The 23,804-nt window shown below is 37.2% G+C and overlaps 2 protein-coding genes across 3 annotated transcripts in view; both read right to left on the bottom strand.

Moving 5' to 3' along the window:
- The window catches only part of ACBD6 (acyl-CoA binding domain containing 6), a gene marked incomplete at its 3' end in the record, with an annotated part of 230,170 nt that overhangs the window by 47,808 nt on the left and 158,558 nt on the right, over positions 1 to 23,804 (bottom strand). The gene's annotated exons all lie outside the window — the stretch shown is intronic.
- Positions 5,076 to 5,827, bottom strand: LOC307049257 (ribosome maturation protein SBDS-like; the record flags this gene model as incomplete). Its single annotated transcript, XM_079698713.1, is given in 2 exon segments — positions 5,076 to 5,266; positions 5,269 to 5,827. Coding segments are annotated over 2 exon segments (750 nt in total).

Here is a 23,804-nt window from a genome sequence, read left to right as displayed (position 1 = left end):
TTAACTGTATGAGCCTCTCATTTGCAAATGAGAATTTGGAAAAGTTAAATTGGTTACAAATAAGTATGTGAAATTAGTTACACATTATTCTGGGAAGAATTTGATTATCTTACAACAAAACAATATTTTATAGCATTTTGTCTTTTGGTTGGCTTTGCGTTTTACTCCTCTGGATATATTCAGATGTACATAGTAGAGCAAATCTAAACTTTATTTTTCACTGGAACACTTTTCCTAACTATCATGAAAATACCAGGTCATTGGATTTGGGGTTGTAAATGCGTATTGGAAATTGCTTAAATTGTGGACACTGGAATTAATTTGAATGTCACTGAGAAATTTTGCATAAAGTGTAATCCCTCGTCAATAGAAATCTTTCATTACATTATTTCACGGGGAAACTAGGCTGAATCACACCCATTCATGTAAAAGGACTGGGTTTATTGAAGAATGCAGACAGCAAAGAGAGCTACCTGCCTAGGCACCCAGCCTACTCCCTAAAGGCCCCTTGCAGGCCAGCCTCCTGCTTTCAGACAAACTCTGTAAAGATCTGATTTGCTCTGGTCATTCAACAGTGAACTTACACTTTAATTACAAGGTTGTGTAAACTCCCTTTAAATTTGTTTTTCCTACTTTTTAATAATGTATATGAATGAATTTACATTTAAATATGTTCATTTTTGCATACTTAGGGAGTGTAAACAATCCTGAAAATAGATTATTTTTATCATCCAGGAAGTATTCTTGGAATTTCTAGTCTAGTCTTTTAAATCAGTGCCGTTATATCTCAGACACATCAATAGATAATGTACCTAAGTTAGATAATCCTTGAGGTCCTTTCTGATAGAAAAAGACCCTGTGGTTTTACTTTCGTATCCTTGGTCTGTGTTCTTTCTAGCCACTTGGTACTACTTGTGTGCAATCTAAAAACACACCCCAAAAAAGTGCATATTAAAACAGGAAGAAAATTTAAATTCCCTGTAATGTTGCCATCTGGAGATAACCACTACTTTGGTTTACATCCTGTGTGCATTTCTTAATGCTAGTTTGTTACACACCAGAAGTTTGGTTTAAGTTCAAATTCTGCCAATTTTACCTGGCGGCTATTTGCATTTTTTCAGATGAGTGATTACTGGCCGTTTTCTTAAAAAGCACATTCTACCTTTACTCTTTTTTTTTTTTAAATAGTAATAGTTTTCATTTATTGAGTCTTTTTTTTTAACATCTTTATTGGAGTATAATTGCTTTACAATGGTGTGTTGGTTTCTGCTTTGTAACAGAGTGAATCAGTTATACATATACATGTTCCCGTGTCTCTTCCCTCTTGCGTCTCCCTCCCTCCCACCCTCCCTATCCCACCCCTCTGGGTGGTCGCAGGGCACCGAGCTGATCTCCCTGTGCTGTGCGGCTGCTTCCCACTAGCTGTCTATTTTGTGTTTGGTGGTGTATGTGTGTCCACGCCACTCTCTCGCTTTGTCGCAGCTTGCCCTTCCCCCTCCCTGTATCCTCAAGTCCATTCTCTAGTAGGTTACTCTTTTAACCAGATATCTCGTTGTACAAATTTCCTGTCATTGATAATCCCTAATACAATGGCCCTTGCTGTGAGTGTTTGCCATTACTGATTTTGTTTGTTCACCCCTACTTTTGATGTTGTGGAACTGGACTAAAGGAGTAGAGAGGCAGTTAGGCATAGAAGCAAAGAAGGCATTTGTGTTTATTTAATTGTTGAGAAGAAATAAAAGATTATTGTAGGACTTTTTTATTCTTGCGTATAGTTAAATGTTATCTACAGTTTAAATGTCTTAAGTAGTTATTCTAAATGTAAAATGTTTTCTTAAAAAGAGTACAGTTTTGGTATAAAGTTCTACAAATTTAATATGAAATTGTAGGATACTCCAGATTGAGTCTAGTGTACTGTATGGTAGATTTCTAGATGGTCCCCTCTTTAGATGCCTTGTTGTACTAAAATTTGTCCACCTAACTTCTTTTTCTATAATGTCAAGGTTTTTCTTGTACTTTTGGGATCTTATGCTATTTGTAAAACGTTAATGTCCAGTGTTGGATTGTTTTGTTTGATTTCAGACATTTGCTGAGTAGATAACATGGGTGTGTTTCTGCAAGTATTTAAACCAGGGATTCATGCAAAAGCAGATGTAATTTCCTCTTGGAAAAGGTACCCAGCATTTGAAAGTTAGAATCGGATGCTAAGGTTGATGTTTGGGGTTATTATAATATCGACTTGTTTTCACACCAGTTAATATTTTCTTAGGGTTTTAACTGTTAACTGAGTAGTTTGCTGCTGTTGAAATAACATGGTATTTGACAAACAGATTTATTTTTCAAGATGTCTCAGTGATTTCCTCTTGTACAATGTATATACTTCAGGATGTATAGAAAGGAAAGCTACAATTGAGCCCTTATATAAATGTTATAAGGTAGGAATATGTTCACTATTGTTTGAAAACTGATTTTAAGAATAACCTCAATTAGGGAGTGTAATTTGAAGTGTCAGTACAGGCTACTGATTTAACACATGACCTTCTTCACCTCACCTCCCATTTTGCCCCCCAGAATATAATCTTTATTCTCATTGTGCTAAAAAATGAAAAGTCTGCTGTAGAATGCATCTGATGTCATTAGTCCTTCAAGTGGATACCATTTTACATGTGACAGCAGAATTCAGTTTTGAATTGCTGAAGAAATTTAAACCCTCCATAAAAAAGAAAAAAAAACCCAACCTGCATTTCATGGGAATCTAACAGAAATATACTGTAAGATTATTTTCATCATAAAGATCTCATCAGCTTTGCCCAAAAAGCAACTGCTTGACTTGTTTGGTGTTTATTTTCTGTTTTCGTATAAATTTTATATATACAGCTAGAGGACCCAAGGAGACCAGTAAAAACAGTTAAACAGATAGGGTGTACCCAAGGAAAGATGAAAGCTGAAGGTACATGAGACAAAGAATTTATATCCTGTTTTAAATGCATCTAGTGTATGTTTCTTGTCTCCAGACAAGTTCATGTTTATTGTTTTATTTATGCTCAAGTGAAGTTGTACATTGTTGGTAGGCCATTTTATAAATGGTTTGCCTATGGTACAAGTTGATTCATGCAGCCTCTGCTCTTCCATTTTAGATAGTGTTTGCAAGAGCTGGCCTGAAGCAGCACACTCACAACTTGACAAGATTTCTTTTTCCTTTTTGTAGGGGGAAGGGTCACCTGAGAAAATAAATTATTTTCAGGGACTTTGGGAACCTAACGATAAATATTACGTGTAACCTGTGAACAGATTAAGCCTTTACATATTCATTAAAGTACTCTGGAATTCCTCAACTTACCATCACTCCTGGCCACACTTTCCTTGCCTGTTTTGTTGCTACGTGTGCTTGAAAGTAATATCTGCATTCCTTTGAAGATGTTCTATAGGTCATATTTGTCAGTTACAGACTAGTCTTCCTTTTTCTCAAGTTCAGTGAAATCTCACTGAATAGTAATAATAGCAATAGCTAACATCTGCACAGCACCTTACAGTTTGCAGAAAACGTTCACATGTTCTTGTTTTTTTGCATAGTGAACCTGTTACGAGATTTCTCTTGACCTTGATGCTAAAAGTGTTAGAATCTTTGAAGTTGCGAGAGTCACTGAATATGCTGTAGTCTTGAATAGCGCCCTGACAAGGGGCAGATTTTAGATGCGCTACCTTGAAAGCTGCGTGTAATTATCAAAATGGGGGGCTTGAGTCCTTTACCCACTTGAATCAGATTTACTTTTGTGAGTGATGTTTTTCTAACTGTTATCTGGATGGATTTTGTATTCATTATATTCTAACCTGTAACTTGTATAAATTTACCGTGTGTTGTCATTAAAAAAGTGTTCATAATTAAAAAAAAAAGAAAATATATTTTCCAAAAGGTAAGAAAGCATAGAAGAGTGGCATTACTTTACATTTTTGCAACTCTCTTTAAAGTCTGGGCTAAACAGAAAATAAGTGGATATTCGCTTCTAGTTCTGCATTCAATCTGTTGTGATACCTGTCATGTGGCCTCTGGAAAATGCCACTGAATGCTCATGAGAGAATGAATGTGAAAAAGAGTACATAATAATGTCTTAAAATTATTATGAAATAATAATGACTTTATGGACCCCCTGAAAATATCACAAAGACCCCCAGGGGCTCCCAGTCCCTACTTTGAGAACCACTGGGCTAGGAAACCCTGCAGCAGTTAGCCCCACCTAACTTTCTAATCTGAGCTCATAAAATGTTGTTCTTCCTGCTCTTCACATGGCTGGCTCCTACCTCATCCTTCAAGTCCCAGCCTGTCATCTATGTAGAGAAAGTCCTCTTGGACTATTTGCTTCAAAGAGGTCACCTCCTATTGTCATTCTTTAGTTCAATCCCCTCATTCTTTTTTAACAAAAATAAACAGTGGTTTTATTGATTACATATATTTTCAACTCTAGTAATATATATTATAAACTTTACGAATTAGCAATAAATGGCTGTATTTTTTACCAAGAATAATCCAGGCTATGGCAGCATCTTTGATGAATATTAATGAAGTCCTGCACAGTCATCATCTATCTATTTTTCAGAAAATCAAGAAGTCATCATCCAAGCTTTGTATTAGGTCATGAGACAGTTACCCCTATACACACATTTCATTAAGTAGAAATAAGACATTACACATTTTCTTTTTTGGCAAATCCTCCCTTTCTGTCATACAGATATATCCTCCCAAAGTTATTTTCTTATAATGTACAAAATTTATTTTTTATCCACAAGAGTTGTCTCAAATAACTTTCACCCTGGAAAGCTCAAAGGCATGAGGCAGTAACAAAATGCTACTCTGGACTCTGTATTTCACTTTTGCCTAAAACCCTATTTGATAATTAAAACTAAATTAATCCCACATTATAATACTTACTTAGGAAAGTCTTTTTGTGTACATGTTTGCCACAAAGATGGAAAATGTCAACTCATCTGAGCAAGTATTTGGCAGATCACAAAAAGAAAACAGGGCTGTGGGAAATGAAAATGCTTTAGTGTTTGACAGCTGAAGAGACTGATGACTGTCACTCCAATTTCTCATCTCCTTCTTCCACGTCTTTCAAAGTGAGTACTTCCAAAGAGCCTTTGCCTTTTATCTCCTTTTTTACGAGCTCATCGATTTCTCGGAAGCAGCCGGGGTCGATGAGACACACAATATCTAACTGTTGACCATAGTTTTCACTTTCTATAACCTTGATGAGTGGCTTGAGTTTTCTTTCAGCTTCTTCCCTTCATTCACTGGAAGAATGAACCGAAGTCTCATGTGAGCATGTTCTATCTTCATTTTCTCCTTTAACTGCTTTATCACTTCCAAAGCCTGCTGTTTTGTACTCTTGTTGGGTTTGACCGAATAGTGGATGTCCTTCATGGCTCTCTTGATAAGGATAACGGTGTACGGTCTCTTTGTTTCAGGGTTCACACATTTGTCGGCCACAATAGTTGCAATGTCCCTAAACATCTGCTCCAGCTGTGTGTGCTGTTCTTTATCTGACACTTGAACCTCTCCTTTAGTCAAAATCTGCTTACAGATTTCAGTCTGGTCATCTGTTCCAAACGCACTGATGAGATCTTCCTTCTTTGCAACCTGACCTTTAGAGACGTTTACAAACACTGAGTGGGTCTGTAGAACTTCATCAAGGTCTTTTTCCATGCCGCTCCGCCAGCCCACGACTTTGTTTTTGTAGCAGGCGATTTCGAAGCGCTTCCCGGCTCGCTTCATTTGTACTACGGCCACATTGGTCAGGCGGATCTGGTTGGTGGGGGTGAAGATCGACATCGCGGCCGCTCACAGACCTTGGGTCCGGTGAACCAAGGCAGACCCGCGCTGCCGGCCTGAGGGCCAACTGAGCCTCGATGTAACCACCCGGCAGCGCGCGGCACAGTAACGCCCGCAGACTGTGCAGCGCCGTGACTAACTCGGCCACCACAGTACACCCACGCAACTTACTGTGCAGGCGTCAGGTGCTGCGAAAAAACCCTCATTGTTTCTTCACTAGCATTTATTACAATTTATAGTTAAAGGATGTATTTATTTTTCATTTGATTATGTGCACCATAAGGTTAGGAACCACGTGTGACTTTTTAAAAAAAATATTTTTAGATTTACTTATTTTTGACTGCTTTGGGTCTTCGTTGCTGTGCGTGGGCTTTCTCTAGTTGCGGCAAGCAGGGGCTACTCTTCGTTGAGGTGTGTGGGCTTCTCATTGTGGTGGCTTCTCTTGTGGCAGAGCAAGGGCTCTAAGCACGCGGGCTTCAGTAGTTGCAGCACGCAGGCTCAGTAGTTGTGGCTTGCAGGCTCTAGAGCGCAGGCTCACTAGTTGTGGTGCACGGGCTTAGTTGCTCCGAGGCATGTGGGATCTTCCCGGACCAGGGCTTGAACCTGTGTCCCCTGCATTGGCAGGTGGATTCTTAACCACTACGCCACCAGGGAAGCCCCCATGTGTGATTTTTTTGGCTGTTATACTCCTAGCACCTTGCATAGAGTCCGATACGCAGGAAGCACTCAAACATGTTACTGAGTGAATGAATAAATGAATCATGGATTTGTACAAATATTTATCTGCCAAGGATGTTCACTGCTTGCATTCACTCATGAACAGTTATTTCCTGAGTACCTACTGTGTGCCAGGCACTGTTCTAAGGGCAATAAATAAAAATAGACAAAAATCTCTACCCTAGTTTTGGAGGAGGGGGATATAGAAAATAAACTAAGTCAAATACACAATATGTTAGATGATGATAAATGCTACAGAGAAAAACAAAGCAGAAAAGAATGAGGAATGCTGGAGGCAGGGTAGAATGAGTTTCAACTTACAATAAGGTAGTCAGTGTAGGCCTTATTGGAAAGACTACTGAGAGTGAAAAACCTGAAGGAGGTGAGAGAACAAGCTGTATGAATATTTGGAGGAAAAGCAATAGAGGGAGCAAGATGAGCAAGTACCCAGGCCCTGAGATGGTTATGTGCCTGGCATGTTTCAGGAACCAAAAAGAGGCAAGTGTATGGCTGGGGCCAAGTGAGCAAGTTAGATTGGTCATAGAAGATGAGGTATGAGAGGTCTGAGGGTCAGATGGCATAGGGCCTCGTAAGCCATTGTAAGGATTTTGATTTTATTCTGAATTCAATGGGAGGTTGCCAGAGGGTTTTGAGCAGAGGAGTAACTTGACTTCATTTATGTGTTAAGAGGGTCACTCTGGCTGCCAGGCTGAGAAAAGACTGAAGGGTAGTTTATTTCAACCACCCAGATAAGATATGGTGTGGACTTGGGCCAAAGTGCTAGCAGAAGATAAGGTGAGAAGTAGTTAGATTCTGGACGTATTATGAAGGTAGAAGCAATAGAATTTGCTGATAGATTAGATATTCATGTAAGAAAAAGAGAAGAGGTTAAAGATTCCATCAAGAATGTGGCTTGAGTAACAAGGATATAATTGCCATTAACTAAGATGAAAAAGACTTGGGGAGAAGCAGGTTTTGTAGGTAAGGTCAGGAGTTTGGTTTTGGACATAATAATAGTTTGGGGTCTCTATCAGACAGATATAAGAGAGAGGTCAAGCAGGCAGTTAGATATATGGATCTGAAGTTCAGAAGAGAGGTATGGGCTGGAGGTATAAACTTGAGATCCGAAGGCAGATATTTAAAGCCCAGAGACTGGAAGAAATCACCAAAGGGTTGAGTATAGAAAAAAGAAGAGATTGGACAATTGAACTCTGGGGCATTTCAAGACAGGAGGACAAGAAAAGGAGCAAGCAAAAGGGACTGAGAAAGAACTACTGATGAAGAATGAGCAAAAGGGACCAAGAAGGCCAGTAAGGCAGTAAGAAAATCAATGTCCTAGAACACAAGAGAATAAAGTATTGAAAGAAAAAGTAATCAGTTGTACCAAATGCTGCTGATAGGTCTGGTATGGTAAGGACTGAAAAGTGGTCACTAGATTTAGCAAAATTGAAGTTACTGGCCTTCTGATAAGAACAGAAAGAATGACAGAAGTGAACACCTAATTCACGAGGGTTCAAGAAATAATGGGGAAGGAGGAATTAGAATATAAACAACTCTTTCACGAAATTTTGCTGTAAAGAGGAGTGAAATGGGGCAGCAGTCTGACAGTTAAGTGGGGTGGAGAGACAGCAGCATATTTATATCTGAGGGAACCTATACAGAAGACGGAAAACTGATAATGCGAAAAAGGATACATGCAGTAAGGTCTTTCAGTAGGATGGCACCTAGTACATTTGCAGAGGGGCTGGCCTTAGAAGCACAGATAGTTCACACATACTCATAGGAGGGAAAGTGGGCTATGTAACTACAGATGCAGACAGGTAGATAGATAAGATGGTAGAACTTGTGGAAGTTCTTTTTTAATGACTCTTGTTTCACTTCAGTTAAATGGGAAGGAAGGTCATCAGCAGAGGATGAGGAAGGAGGTGTTTGAATTTTGAGGAGAGAAGAGAACGTATGAAAGAGTCATCTAACAGAGGGAAGATATAATGGAGTAGGGAAATGCAGTGTCACTGCTTCGGCAGCACTGAAGGCCCACATGAGATTAGTGGTTCTAAGCTTGAAGTGAGCATAGTTATGTATTTTTCTCCTGTCATGTGTAGCTGCAATAGGTACAGACATGGAAAAGTAGAAGAATTAATTTAAACACCTATTTTCTGAAAGCCTACTATATATCAGGGACATAGTGATAAATAAATCAGTTATAGTCTTTGCCTTCATGGAGTATACAATCTAGCTTATATACTGCAAAAGAGAACAACCTAAACATCTAAACAGTGGAATGGCTACAGTATAATCTACTTGTAGGATGGAATACTAGGCAGCCATCCTAGAAATTGTGCTGAAGAAGAATGTCTGATATGCATATGAGAAGATACTCATGATAAGTAAATAAAGTAGGATATAAAACTATGTACAGTATGATCCCATTTTTGTTTTTAAAATGTATTATCTACCCATAGAAAAAAGGAAAGCATCCAAAGTGATAACAAGGGTTATCTCAAGGGTAAGACTATGGACGACTGAAACCTTTTTCTTTATACTTATTATTTGTATTTTGTAAAAATTTCTAAAATACATTGATATCACTTTAAAATAAGAAAAAGTTACTGCTCATTTGTATTCTCTCTGAATCTGAATACCATCTATACATTTACAAACATTTTTCAGTGATTATTACTTGGCTATTGCCAATAAATACTGATCAAACTGATTAAAACTATGATTAGTTATAAATGTCTATTTACAGTTACAAGCATGATAGGGTTACCTGCCTGCCTGTACCTCCCCCCGACCCCATACATTTCTTGTTTGCTATGCTCCTCAGATCACCATGCCTAATTTGGGGCTTTTGAGTTCAGATGTTGTGGGCTGAAGTGTTCTTGTGTTTAATGTGAAATATTGAGATTTTGGATCTTTCAACTTAGAGTGTGTCCACCTAGAAGTCAATCAGAGCAGGGGCATGAACACGAGAACCTTGACTGCAATCACAGAACTGATTGGCAAGTGGGGAATAGAAAGACAGGAGGACAACCAGGTTGTCTTCTAATCCTATTAACTTTTCTGTCTTCCAAGAGTACCAGAGAAAAGGATCAGGCTTTAAAAAGACATAAAAATTTTTCCTCAACTCTGAATTGTTTATATGTCCAAGTACCTTGACATGTCTAAAGAATAGGTATGTGGGTAAAACAAAGAAAAGATGATTATTTAAAATTACTCTCTAACCAAATTGTAGTCTTTAGGGACCCAAATGTAAATTCTTCTTCTTTTATTCATCTTTTGTATGCCTGGCACATAATAAGCACTCAAGAAATGTTCGATCAATAAACTTGATGATTATGACTCACTTAAATAAAGCCTGTTCAGGTTTTAATCATTATTAATAATTATTTTAAATCGACTACTATATTACAATACTCTTAGTATTATGATTATGATGTTTTAATAATACACATCATCTTGTATCTGCAAAATCTTTATCTCTGTTATTCCTCTTTGTGTGTTAAAGTGGAGTTTGTATTAAAGCACGAATATGACTCCAAACAGTTTTTTCTTGGTAACCTCAAAAGAGGATATAGGAACCCAAACCTTAGTCTTTATAAACATTCTGTTTTAAAGTATATTACAAAGAATAAATGGAATTGAATGTCAAGAATGAGTAAGTGAAAGCTTTTACTCATCTGGTTTACAACTTATATCAGCTAATTTTTCTAAATTTAAGTTAATTAAATTTTTTGGTTGTTTCATTTCAAATGACCACACCAGAAGAGGGTTGTTTGTCATGGTTATTTATGCTTTTCCTTTCTGCTTTAGCTCAAAGGAAATGTTCAAATTTAATAAATATGGAGTTGTTATAAACAGCAAAAACAATTCTAATAAATTAACATTGGTCATACATTTGAAATCATTATAAGGGATTATACATTAGGGTAAAGTAAAAATACTCAGTTGAATTAAAAATAAAATCATACAATAAAGTTAAAATGTAGAAAAATTCAACCATGCTTAAAAATCAAACTATAAAAGCATAGAAATGTACACCCTCTACACTATACCTACATATCCTTTGTTTCCAAATAAAAATTCATAAGGAACACAAATGAATGACAAAGTAATACAGGGAATTTAAAGACACAGACTCTCAAATAAGAAATGAAAAAATGTACCCATGTGACTCTTTACCTAAGTGATTCTTTACCACTATCTTTAAAATGGTAGGGAATCATGAAAGCTCCCCTCCCTCTGACCTGTTCCGCTGTTCTGACACTTGCAGAACTCTAAGCTATCACCCACTACTCTCTGAGACTAGGTTCACAAGCTGCCACTCTTCTTTATAACTTGAAGTAGAACGTTGAGCCTTCACAACCCTTACTTAAAACTTTCTCTCATCCCCCTTCATCTTTTACCTTGTATTATTTATGAATATGCTTGTGTCCTCCTGATCTTTTGAAGGTAAGAGCTATAGCATAGATTAACTTTACAGACCCCTAGAGTTCCTTCATCCCTTCTGTCTAGCACAAAACTTGGCATAAAATAAAAGTTAAATGAGACAAAAATAAACTACTTGCAGGAAATTCAAATATAGTTATACCTCACTAATCTAGGGGCTTGGTTTTTGGCATTCTCAAGTACCTGGAATAGGGCCCACCGTACAGGGGAAAGATGCTGATAAGAATCATATTAAAAAAGTTGTGACCAGTTGGCTCCTGTACAGAAGGATGCTTCTAGCTGGGTTGACAAAGCAGTGAAAGGCCAGTCTTTGTCTATGAAATATGAGATGCAACAGGAGGCAGAAGAGACATGGAAAGTGGAAAGTGAAAAGTGAAGGAAAGCAAGGACTAGAGAGCAGAAACGGTAGGAGGGCCAGCAGAGCCTAATGGTAATTAGAAGAAAGAATGGGGGCAGCAGTAGTAGCAGCCAGCAGAAATCAGAGCTGTGACAGAGGTGGCAAGTTGCAGACATTTTAGACCACAGAGAATAGCCAGCATAAAGAGGGCTGGGCTGCATGCCAACCAGTAGATTTTAGCAATCTCAAGAGGGAAAGAGAAGCTTTGGCTCTATGCTTCACCATCTATAAATACCTGTGGTACAGCCAATGATTTAAGAAGGAGGCAATGAAGTGTAGAATATATTTTAGAAAAAAAAATTTTATAGAAAAAGTTAAAAAAAAATGTAACTGTTCAGCTATTTGAAACCCACACTAATCTAGAATGTTTATCTTTGCAAAGTGTGCTACACAGTTGAGGATTTATTAGAATAAGGAAAGAAAAAGGAACATTGGCTGAATACCTATTGTGTGCTGGAAGCTTTATGACCATCATTTTTTTAAATCCTCACAACCACCCTTAACATAAACATTATTATTCCCATTTCCAAGCTGGGTAAAATGAGGCTCAGAGAGATTATATATATAACTTGCCCAAGGCCCAGCATCAAAATACATTTTTTCTCAACTGTACTATGCTACTGAAAAGGAGCAAGGGGAGTCAACACAAATAAATACAATGCAGAGAAGAAATGTAGTTAAAATTTTTCTTTTTGTTAAAGACAATAGGTAGCCTAAATTACAGTCTCATATCTAGCGTGCTTGTGTAATTCTTATTAACCATAATCTCAAAACTGACATATCACATTCAGAGAGTGAATAATCTTACTCTTCAGGACCACACATTTATTTTTACTTCTCGTTGGTTGATTGCTGTACTTTTTCAAGTATGCATATTTTGAGAAGCTGTAGCTTAGTCTATACATTTTTAGGTACATGAGGGAACAGAGACAAACTATTTTCTCTTCTAAAGGGTGTTTTGCTTACTGCATTACTGTTTCTATAATACTATACAGTTAAAGCTCAATATACTTCAATCTACTCAATTCTAAATCCCTCCTATGGTAAATAATCAGACGTACAGTGGAGAAATCCAAGAAATGATTCTTTCCTTTCCTACTCATTCACTTTCACAATGAAAAACTTTTTTAATTGAAGTATAGTTGATTTACAATGTTGTATTAATTTCTGCTGTACAGGAAAGTGACTCAATTATACATATATATATTTTCTTTTTCATATTCTTTTCCATTATGGTTTATCCCAGGACATTGAATATAGTTCCCTGTGCTATACAGTAGGACCTGCTGTCCATCCATTCTATATGTAATAGTTTGCATCTACTAACCCCAAACTTCTAGTGCATCCCTCCCTCACCAACCCCTTGGCACCCATAAGTCTGTTCTCTGTGAATCTGTTTCTGCTTCGTAGATAGGTTCATTTGTGTCATATTTTAGATTCCACATGTAAGTGATTTCATATGATTTTGTCTTTCTGACTTAGTTCACTTAGTATGATAATCTCTAGTTGCATCCATGTTGCTGCAAATGGCATCATTTCATTCTTTTTTATGGCTGAGTAGTATTCCATTGTATATATGTACCACATATTCTTTATCTATTCCTCTGTTGATGGACACTTAGGTTGTTTCCATGTCTTGGCTACTATGAACAGTGCTGCTATGAACTTAGGGGTGTATATATCTTTTTTTTTTTTTTTTTTTGCGGTACGCAGGCCTCTCACCGCTGTGGCCTCTCCCGCTGTGGAGCACAGGCTCTGGACGTGCAGGCCCAGTGGCCATGGCCCACGGGCCCAGCCGCTCCGCGGCACGCGGGACCCTCCCAGACTGGGGCACGAACCTGCATCCCCCGCATCAGCAGGCAGACCCCCAACCACTGCGCCACCAGGGAAGCCCTATATATCTTTTTGAATTAGTTTTGTCCAGATATATGCCCAGGAGCGGGATTGCTGGGTCATATGGTAATTCTATTTTAGTTTTTTGAGGAACCTCCATACTGTTTTCCACAGTGGCCGCACCAATTTACATTCCCACCAACAGTGTAGGAGGGTTCCCTTTTCTCCACACCCTCTCCAGCATTTTGTTTGTAGACTTTTAAATGATGGCCATTCTGCTGGTGTCACAATGAAAATTTTCAGTCTGCGAGGTCTACAAAATAGTTCCACATCCACAGAGGGTGCTATGAAATAGGCACTTTCCTTTGGGTATCTGGGAAATTAGTTAATATCTTCTGCTGTTGTTACTCAAATATAAATCCTTTATCAATGCATATCTGAATGAACAGAATGGTTTCTTCACTGCTATTCTTCCCTGTTGCCTTTCTCCCTAGTAGTAGTACACCATCACTAGATTAATCATTCTTAAAAAATCCATTATGTTACTCCTGTTTTTTTTTTTTTGCGGTACGTGGGCCTCTCACTGTTGTGGCCCCTCCTGTTGCGGAGCACAGGCCCCGGACGCGCAGGCTCAGCAGCCATGGTGCACAGGCCCAGCTGCTCCACGGCACGTGGGATCCTCCCGGACTGGGGCATAAACCCACGTCCCCTGCATCGGCAGGCGGACTCTCAACCACTGCACCACCAGGGAAGCCCTATGTCACTCCTTTTAAAAACACGCACACATGCATGCACACACACAGTAGTACAAATTGCTTAATCTAAGCATGGAAGCATCCATGGTCTGGATCCACTTTATCCAATTATTCTTCATGAAAAACACATATCTAGATTGAGCTGTTTCTGCTACCTAACCCTATTCCCACCTCAGTGGCCATCAAATAGCACCTAGCTTTTATAGTTCATGATAGGCCACAATTCCCTCTTGAAGATGTCTCTGACTACTGTGGCTCATACTAATTTCTCCGTTTTCTCCCCCATTACCTCTTCCAAAGTACTTTCAGAATATCTCATACTATGGCACCTGATTACATTCTGGCTCCTAATTGTTCTTTTTATTTAATGAGTTTCTTATTGTCTCACTTTTTAAAAATGCCACTGACTTATTATAGAAAGAGTCCAGTCATTCAGCAGAATGTCCCATAGTCCAGATTTGCCAGTTTACTTTCTTTTGATGTCATTACATCATTATCACATTTAATAGGTTTTATTAAATTTGGGTTCAACTTTTTTTGTTAAGAATACTTCAAAAATAGTGCTCTGTGCTTCCTATTGAGACAGGGCCTTGAAGAGCACATGGTATTTGAAAGGGTGAGGATGTACGTATGTGTGAGAGGATAAGGGTGAACTTTACCGGCAAAGGAAAAACATGTGCAAAGGCATAGATGGAAGTAGGTAAGTATGTGATGTATTCAAGGGAGGAAACTATCTACACTGGCTGGAGTAGGTTTTCCATACTGTTCATGGCACTGGATGCACAGGTTTCATCCTATCCAGCCCTGCCGAACCAGGATTTCTAGAACTAGAGGCTCAGATATCTTTATATTTACAGAGTTCCTAAGGAAATTCAGATGCTTTGCCAGGCCTGAAACCCTCTGGTCTGGGGAACAGCATACATATAAGTAGTCTGCTCTTGGTATGTCAAGCTCATTCCTGCTTCAGGGATTTGGGGCATGACTTACAGCACCTTCTCTCCATTGAAGTCTCTGTTTAACTATTACTTCCTCAGTAAAGTCTTACTTGATCACTCTGTTCAAAGTAACCAACCTACTTCACTTATTTCTTAGTGCTTATCTGATAGCGTCTTATTTATTGTTTTTGGTATGTTTCCCTCACTAGAATGTATGCTCCCAAAGAGTGTGGACCTTGTCTGTCTTGTTCACGGTGGTAATTCCAATGCTTTTTTTTTTTTAGTTTTATAAATTTATTTATTTTATTCATTTATTTATGGCTGCATTGGGTCTTTGTTGCTGTGCACGGGCCTTCTCTAGGTGCAGTGAGCGGGGGCTACTCCTTGCTGAGGTGCATGGGCGTCTCATTGCAGTGGCCTCTCCCGTTGCGGAGCATGGGCTCTAGACACGCGGGCTTCAGTAGTTGTGGCACACAGGCTCAGTAGTTGTGGCTCATGGGCTCTGGAGCGCAGGCTCAGTAGTTGTGGTGCACGGGCTGAGCTGCTCCGCGGCATGTGGGATGGGATCCTCCTGGACCAGGGCTCGAACTCGTGTCCCCTGCATTGGCAGGCGGATTCTTAACCACTGCGCCACCAGGGAAGCCCAGTTCAAATGCTTAAGAGTCCTGGGTATAAAAGGTGTGTGCTATATATGCAGGATGAATGGATAAAATTGGCAAATTTAGGAAATTCTTTTTGGAACACTCCTACATAGTGTAGATAGAAAGCAATAAAATTATCCTTTAAGCCTGTTTTCACTAAGGTTGGGTTGTAAGTACCTTCTTTGAGAATTTCTTTGTATTTTGGATATTTTGCTTTATGATAGCTCATTTCACCTTACTGTTTAAAAGGAAAAATTGAGATACATTTCATAGAAGAAAACGGCAACCCTGAACATCTATCTAATCAGCTCAATAATAATTTCCAAATGTACTTAATGGACTATTAAATCAGTAATTAGAAATTAAATTTTGCTAGGCTGCAAAAGATGTCAAAATTATGTATGCTCAGACTATGATATTTTAAAATTAAAATTTTATTTAATTAGCATTCCTCAGAGAAAGATATTTTAAAATTAAAATTTTATTTAATTAGTGTTCCCATAATCTATATTAAAATTTACTTCTACCCTAATGACTTATAAAAATAGAGGCAGGGCAGTATAAACACATAGAAATAGCTCGTGGTGGTTAACAAAATTCACTGATACAGAACTGTTAACAACAACCAAAAAAAAAGCCCACAGAAAAAATGATTTAGGGTTTGAGGAGTAGGGAAAAAATATGAATAAACTTTTACATAAGCTGTTTTGTGGGGTGTTTGGAAGCATTGCTTCCTTTCACCCACACTTTTGTGAGCTAAAGTTAATGGATTTCTATTGCACTCCTGTTGTCACTATTGCCTAATGCTTTCCTATGGATGAAGCAGACACCTGGCTATTTAAGGAGGAGGATAAATGGGCCAAGGCAGCTTTCCCTATCCCCAATTCACCAGGGAGCGTTTGAGAATTCCACCTGACATGAGGACAGCACTGTGCTCTTAAACAATCTGCAGTTTGATCCGATTGTTCCCCAGTGGGGGAGGTAGGCCACAGCTCACTCAAGAGTCATTGATTGGATTAACAGCCTAATTCCCAACAGATGAATAGAATACTGATGTCTTGTCAGCCCAGATCACAAAAGGAAAACACAATCTGCTTCTACAGCTCAGAGATTTAACCCTCTATTTCCCCTGAAGCTACAATTTCAGTTTTTCATACTGTAATTTCTTCAGAACTATTTGCTGATAAATATAATCAAATGGTGGCTTTTATCACCATCCACACACTTTCATCCTCTTTTAGAATAATTTTTTAAATCTTTAAAAACATGGAAAGATTTTTACTTCAGTTTTTACTGTCCACATTAGTCCTGCTGCCTAAATTCTTTCCTGGGTGTCCAAAAGAAATATTACATAAGCTGTTTTCTTGGGACCCAATAAAAGACACAGCCTATGGGAAGAGAGGTAGCAAAATCCACATATTCAAAGATAAAACTATTCTGAGCTGTTTTTCTGGCATAAGTGACTGATTTTATTAAGAGGAATGAATGATTGTATTAAGAGTCTCAATAAATGTTTGCTTTAGTTTATTCCCCTACTCTACCTCTACCTCCCAACTGTAATTTAATAACTTTTGTGTATGGCTGTACAACTAAGAGTCAAATAAAAAGGTATTACTTCTGGTATTGATTTAAAAATAAGAACAAAAGATTTCAAGTCATCTATGAATTAGAATTCTATAATAAAGATATACATGCCTTGTATGAGTAGCAAAACAGACAAAGATGCAGTATTGTGGGCAACTTTAATGATAGTTCATTTTGTATACCTTTCTGCCTATAGCCTGCCAACATAGCAAGAAAGACTGATTTTAGCCAGTTGTGAGTAAAAACAATGATGGCAGTAGCAAATCTGTTTACTACACTAAGCAATTTATGTGTTCTCTTATGTAATCCACGCAACAACCTTATGAAGTAGGTATTAAGTTATCTCATTTCACAAATGAAGAAACTGAAGCTTAGGTAGGTTAAGTAACTTTGTCTGAGGTCACAGGATTTATAAGGTGCAGAGCCAGAACTTAAATTAAGTCTCTGGCTTCAAAGCTTATGCTCTTAAACACTACTGGGATTTTACAGGTTTCTCTGTATATCTTCATATTTATATGGAGATTTTTCAGTATCTGAGATTTTAAAATAAAGATTCAGCCTTCTCTTAGAATCTATTATTCTCTTGGAAAAACATCTCTGTGTGTACAAATGTTCTCTTTTGGCTTCTCTTTTTCTTTAGGAATGACTTTCAGGATAGCCCCCTAAAGTTAGCCACATCAAAACCAGAAAACTTTTTTGCCTATGGCTTTGGAGTCATATTCAACTTCTATCCCTTTTCTTTACCTCTTATACTGTCCTTCATCAAGTGGAGTTGATTGAATTCTCCTCCTGTACTGTATCTGATTCTTTCTTTCTCTACAGTAATGGACCTTAACCAGGTCCTAACCTTCTAATCCACTAATTCCTACAAGAGCCTCCCTAATAATTTATCTGGTCTCCTATCCCTTTTGCAAGCACTGTCCTAAGCATGCCATTCTTCTACCTGAAACTTTGAAGCATATTCTAATTGTCTTCAAGTCAGATAAGAATTTCTAACTAAGGATTTCCCTAGCTTTTAATAGAATTTGGCATATTTTTATGGTTTTAAAAATTAACATTGTACATATAGGAAGTTTAGATCAGTTCAAATATGAGAACATATTATACAAAATAGATTGTATTATTCAGTATTATACTATTACATTACAATCTGATTCTTTATGGTAATATATGCTTCCATAATACCTATTATTGAAAAATAACAGTTACAGGAAAGAATTCATTTTTTGGAAAGAACAAGGAAAAAGTTCAACTAACAACAATTAAAATGCATTCACAAAATATGCAGAACGTAAAAGATCTTTATGCTGCTCCCACAGATCTTATTTATGTATCTATGTATGTATTTAATTCGGACATGTTTTCTTTCTAAAACAAGTAGTTAGAAGATACAAATATCATGAACACATTCTAAATCAAGACAGGCCCTATTAGAGGTTCCCTAGAAGGCGGAAGACCTTCAGGAGGATGATTCCCAAAGAATTCCTTTCCTAGCTATTGGAAAGAAGGTGCAATAGAGTGCATGAAGAGGCAGAAATGCTTCCTTGCATCTTAAAGACAGAAGCACTTCCATGGTGGCTAGAGACGTGATGCTCCAATGCCACAAAGGATAGTTCATAGCTATTTTTTTTTTAATGAAGGATTTTTGTTCTTTCTGTGTGAACTCAAATTCTAAGGAAATTTTGATAGTCCTCAATGACATAAATTGGAGAGGCAGAAATCTTTGTTCTGGATGCCCTGGTCAGGCATAAAGTTAGCTGACAATGCTGGAAACCATGGTAGGCATGTCCACTAATCAATCTTTAAAATATAATACCCTGAAAGATCTATTGTTTTTTAATAATACCGAGAGGTTTTCACATCCTACAGTCTACAACTTTAGATTCCTATCATGTAATACAAAAACAGCATTTTAGCAGATATTCTAAAATAAGTCATATTAACTTTAGTTATCCTCTCAAACAGTAATGTTAATAATATCAAACAGAAACCAAAACCAACCAAAAAACAAATGAATAAATTTCAGTAACAATTTCAGTAACAAACAATTTCAGTAACAAGGAAAATCAAATCAATGGTGTATCCTTTGTGGTAACAGAGATAGACTTGTCTGATTGTGGAAACCAGGTTAAAGACGAGGGCTTGGACAACTGTGCCCTGAAACAAGCAGACTGCAGGTTTTATAAATACATACAGAAATAATTAAAATATAAGGGGTTTAGAGGGATTAATCTCCTTTAAATAATCTCTGCCACAAAGCCTGTAAAGACACTGCTGGCACCAGGCCCATGTGAGACCAGCTGTCGGATATCAGAGCAGGAGAGAGATTAACTGCTCCCACTTCTGCACTGACCTCCTCTTTGCAGTCTTCTCTGGACTCCATCTTCAGTACTCACTGCACCACAGGGAAAGGTCAGCAGAATATACCTGCTATCATGTGGATCATTATCATTTGACTTGATTACCTATCCTTAGCTGAGGAGAAAAACCAAAACAAAAAAGAAGGTTGGTGCTGGAAGGGAATCACAAAATGTAGGCTCAGAGGACTCTAGGGGAATGCAGGAGGGCTCCAGAAAAGTGCTGATTACGTGATTCCATTCATTTAACCCATGGAAATTTCAAAGTCACCTTTAATTATTTTCAAACTGAGTTTTAAGTAATGCAGATAGTACCCTTACTCCCAAAGGAAGCACAAAGCAACTGATAACTCTTTAAAACAGTAGCATTTGTTTTGCTTCAAAGCTAGCCACAAATTCAACAAATATTTTTAGAAGGTGACAGTGCAATGAATAAAACAAATCAGATTGATTTTGGGGGGCCTCCTCTATATTATATGGTATTTCCATAACTTTAAAAGGAAACCATTAAAAAACAGACAAACAATAGCTTCGCAGATGACATGAATCAATGTAGAAGTCTTTTAAAAAATAGAGTGTCATAAAATATAAGATATATTTTATGAAAAAAGATTTGTTTGGAATTTACTTGGACAGATAGAAGAGAATAAAAGTGTGAAACAGAAGAACATTATGAATCACTATAAAGCATTTAGACACTGTAAGAACAGATATACATGTACGGATTAGCATATGTATTCTTCCACCAGAAGAAAATGAGACTGAGTACTGGACTACCTTCTTTAAAAGGGTCTATCTGAGGTTTCTAAGTTTCTTTCTTTCCAGTTTTCCCTCTATGATTTTCAGACACCAACAAATCTCTCTGCTATAATTTCTTCTTGTCAAAAGGTGATTATTTTTGGTCTCCTATTTACTTCACAGGTATGTTTTAAGGACAAATGAATAAATAGTATCTAACTCTCTAGACTCTTGCGTAAAAGTAGGCTATTAGATCAATTCTAAGTATTTCAGAGGAAATACTGCTGATATAGCTAGAGTGAAATATTCTGGATAACACAATTACCATTATTTCTTACACAAAAATGATCAAGTTTCAAAGAATCAGAATATCAAATGTAATTTACTTTTTAAAAAAATAGTAAGAAGGTGCTTTGGGTTTTTACATAGTTAAAGGGCAGAAGTTCTCGTTAAAAAGAAAATTTTAAATATCAGGATACCATAAAAAACAGCTTCATTCTACTATTAGGCAATGGGTCATAGAAAACTTATGTTCAGTTTCTATTTTTTTCAGTAACATAAGAGCTCCCATACTTTTCTCTCCTGCACTGTCTCTAAAACGAAAGCTCCATCATCTTTATGTTTTCCCTCCCTTTGGAATGGGTTTTAAAGACTGCCAAAGAGAAGGCCAAATGTCAAATACATGCCTGTCCACTCAAGACTATATTGATGCCCATCAACACATTTTTCACACATCAGAGTGCTCTCAGATGTTAATGACTTTCAGCCTAAGTGATTTGATTCAAATTTTGAACCACTGATCCAGAGGTGAGTATCTTTTCACAGATCCCCTAGGCCAGTGGTTCTCCAAGTGTGGGCCTCAGAGGAGCAGTTATCAGTTCCACCTGGAAACTTGTGAAAAATGCAAATTAGGCTCCACCCCAGACCTATGGAACCAGAAACTCTGGGGGTTGGGCCCAGAAACTTGTTTTAACAAGCCCAGATGATTCTTATACTGGTATATTCTCTGTAAATGAGCACCATCTTTTGGACAAATAGAAGTAAATATCAACAGCAGTGAACAAACTGAATGTAACAAAAAGTTCACTAAATTATTATTTTAAACAATTTATCTTTTCCTTAATTTTTAAATTTAAACATACTTGGCAGGATTTCTTTTCATCTTCCAGGGAAAGGCTGCCCATCAGAAAGACCATTATAGTCTGGTGCACTGTTTTTATAGTTCTATAACATAAACTGACATTTATTGGAGCTTCACATAAGATTTTTCCATCAACGGATGTGTTGGAAGAGCAATAACCAAGTATGCTGTGTTGGGCAAATACCTACACATCAGGATACTTTTCAAAGCCATCAGGCAAAGGGGGTCAGTTGAATTTTTTTTACTGCACAGGCTAATGCTTTAAAAGTGTCTTGATGGAATCAAGGAAATTGGATTGTCCCCCCATTTGCTGGGCTAAAACAAGCCTTTTTTACTTATCCCATTAGAGGAACACAAGAGAAACCTTTTAAATGTCACTAAAAATTTCCCTGCATGGCAGAACCCAGTCAAGAGGGTTTTAATTTTCTCTGAGAATTCTTAAGTAATGCAGTATGTCAAGGTTTAATAAATTGTAGGTGGGGATAGTTTTTGTTACAGGCAACAAGCATCTTTTTTTTTTTAAACAGGTGCTTAGACATCTCTCTATTGAGAGAGGTTAGGGCACTCAAACAGTAGAGAGCTCAACTTCAGTCCAAATAACAAAAAAAAAGAACCATGATGGAATCTGTAAAATACCTGAAACAAATTTTTAGGACACTTATAAAAAAGAAGATATTTTAAAATGTATTGAAAGTGATGGTTAATCTTTTTATATGTGATATTTTCATATTGAGCTTCCTGAAAAACTTCTTGAAGAATTTGGCCTTGAACAAAGCCCAAGGAGAGCACAGAGATTAGGCATTCAACCTTCTCTCAAAAGGAAGAGGTACTGCAGAGTGAAGAAAGACTGTGTATTCCCAACCTGTAATAGGGTAAAACCCCACATTATACAACTTTCAAAATACTGCAGAAACATCAATTAATAAAAGCAAGTTGATATATGTTATATGGATTGCACATATCTATAGAAATATGATATATGAAATACATGAATACCTACCTTCTATGATCATACATTTATTTTGGTGTATTTGTTGAATGGATATAACCATTAAACATTATGGGATTTTTTGTTGTTGTTGATTCTTTCCCTCTTCAATAAAATATTAAAAGTACTTCCAACCATAATATAGAGGGAATGCCAGAATGGAGGACTTTATAAATAAGGGTGGTTCCTTTCTGAATCATCACTTGAATAGAAATATTTTTAACCATACTCAAATGAGTATCATACACCTTACTCTGTCCCCTAGCTCCCCACACAAAGAAGAAAAAGAGGAGAAACCATGCCGAAGAGAAAAGATAATATATCTATTATTTTGAAATAAAATTATTAATAATTTAAATCATGTCAACTATTCCTCTATTATTACCTGCTTTAAAAAATACTTTTAGCTCACATCAGGGTCAGATGGTATGGGGTTCAAAACCAAAATAGTTCTACAGGGAATCCCGCATGCTTTACTAACCGCTCGTGTTTTGAGTCTACCCTATGACCACAGCTATTTCAGAGGGAGGCTTAGTGAAGTACCTACCAGCTGACAAAAGAAGGATGTGAAGCAGGTTGGGAAAAAGAAAGATTACCCTTTTGTCATGTCCAATCAGCCATCCCTACAGTTCTGATAAATATGCTTTATTAATTAAAATTTGTACTTAAAAGCTAGTATCCTCTTTAATGGAAACTTCAGCTTTATTACTTAAGTTCTTAACAACTTAATGCATTTCATTATTATTTATTCTATGCTGGCTATATAGGGAGAGATAGTTTTCTTTCTTTTCTTTTTTTTAGCTGTCAGCAATAACTCAGAAGCTCTGGATGAAATTCTAAGTTGTTAGGCCTTGAGAGTTGAGTCACTGAACATCTCCCAAGTCTGTCAACTTTTGTAAAAGAACCATCAATTATAAGAAGACAAACTAACAAGCAACCAAAGGGAAAAGAAGCTGAAAATGGCAGTAAGGGAGTATATTATGAAATTCTATAATGAATATTTAATCATTAAAAGACCCTGTCATTGGCTTAACTTTACTGTTGCTTTCATAGGACCTTTGCTAATCCCAAATCCTTACATTCATGTGAACAGAAAAGCTGAGAAAATTCAGTGTTCTTTTTGCTGGAATGCAGGAATTCTTATTCTGGATTCTTAGATTCCTAGGACAACCATGGAAGGCTTCAGCAAGTATATGAACGTATTAAAACTGTTTGCGAAAATTCTACATCCATATCCTTTCTCTTTGGTGTTCATAGATCGCCTTACATTCTTCCTAAAAAGGTTAAAGATCACTATTGTAGGGTAGAAGTATAGATTAAGAAGATTGGCCATGAATTGGTAATTGCTGAAACTGGATGATGAGTACATAGAAGTTTGTTGGTATAGTATTCTCCCTAAGTTTGCACATGGTTGGAGTTTTTGTAATTAAAAGATTATTTAA

The sequence above is a fragment of the Hyperoodon ampullatus genome (genome assembly GCF_949752795.1).
Source record: "Hyperoodon ampullatus genome assembly, chromosome: 2".
Lineage (NCBI taxonomy): Eukaryota > Metazoa > Chordata > Mammalia > Artiodactyla > Ziphiidae > Hyperoodon > Hyperoodon ampullatus.
This window is presented reverse-complemented; position numbering and strand designations above follow the sequence as displayed.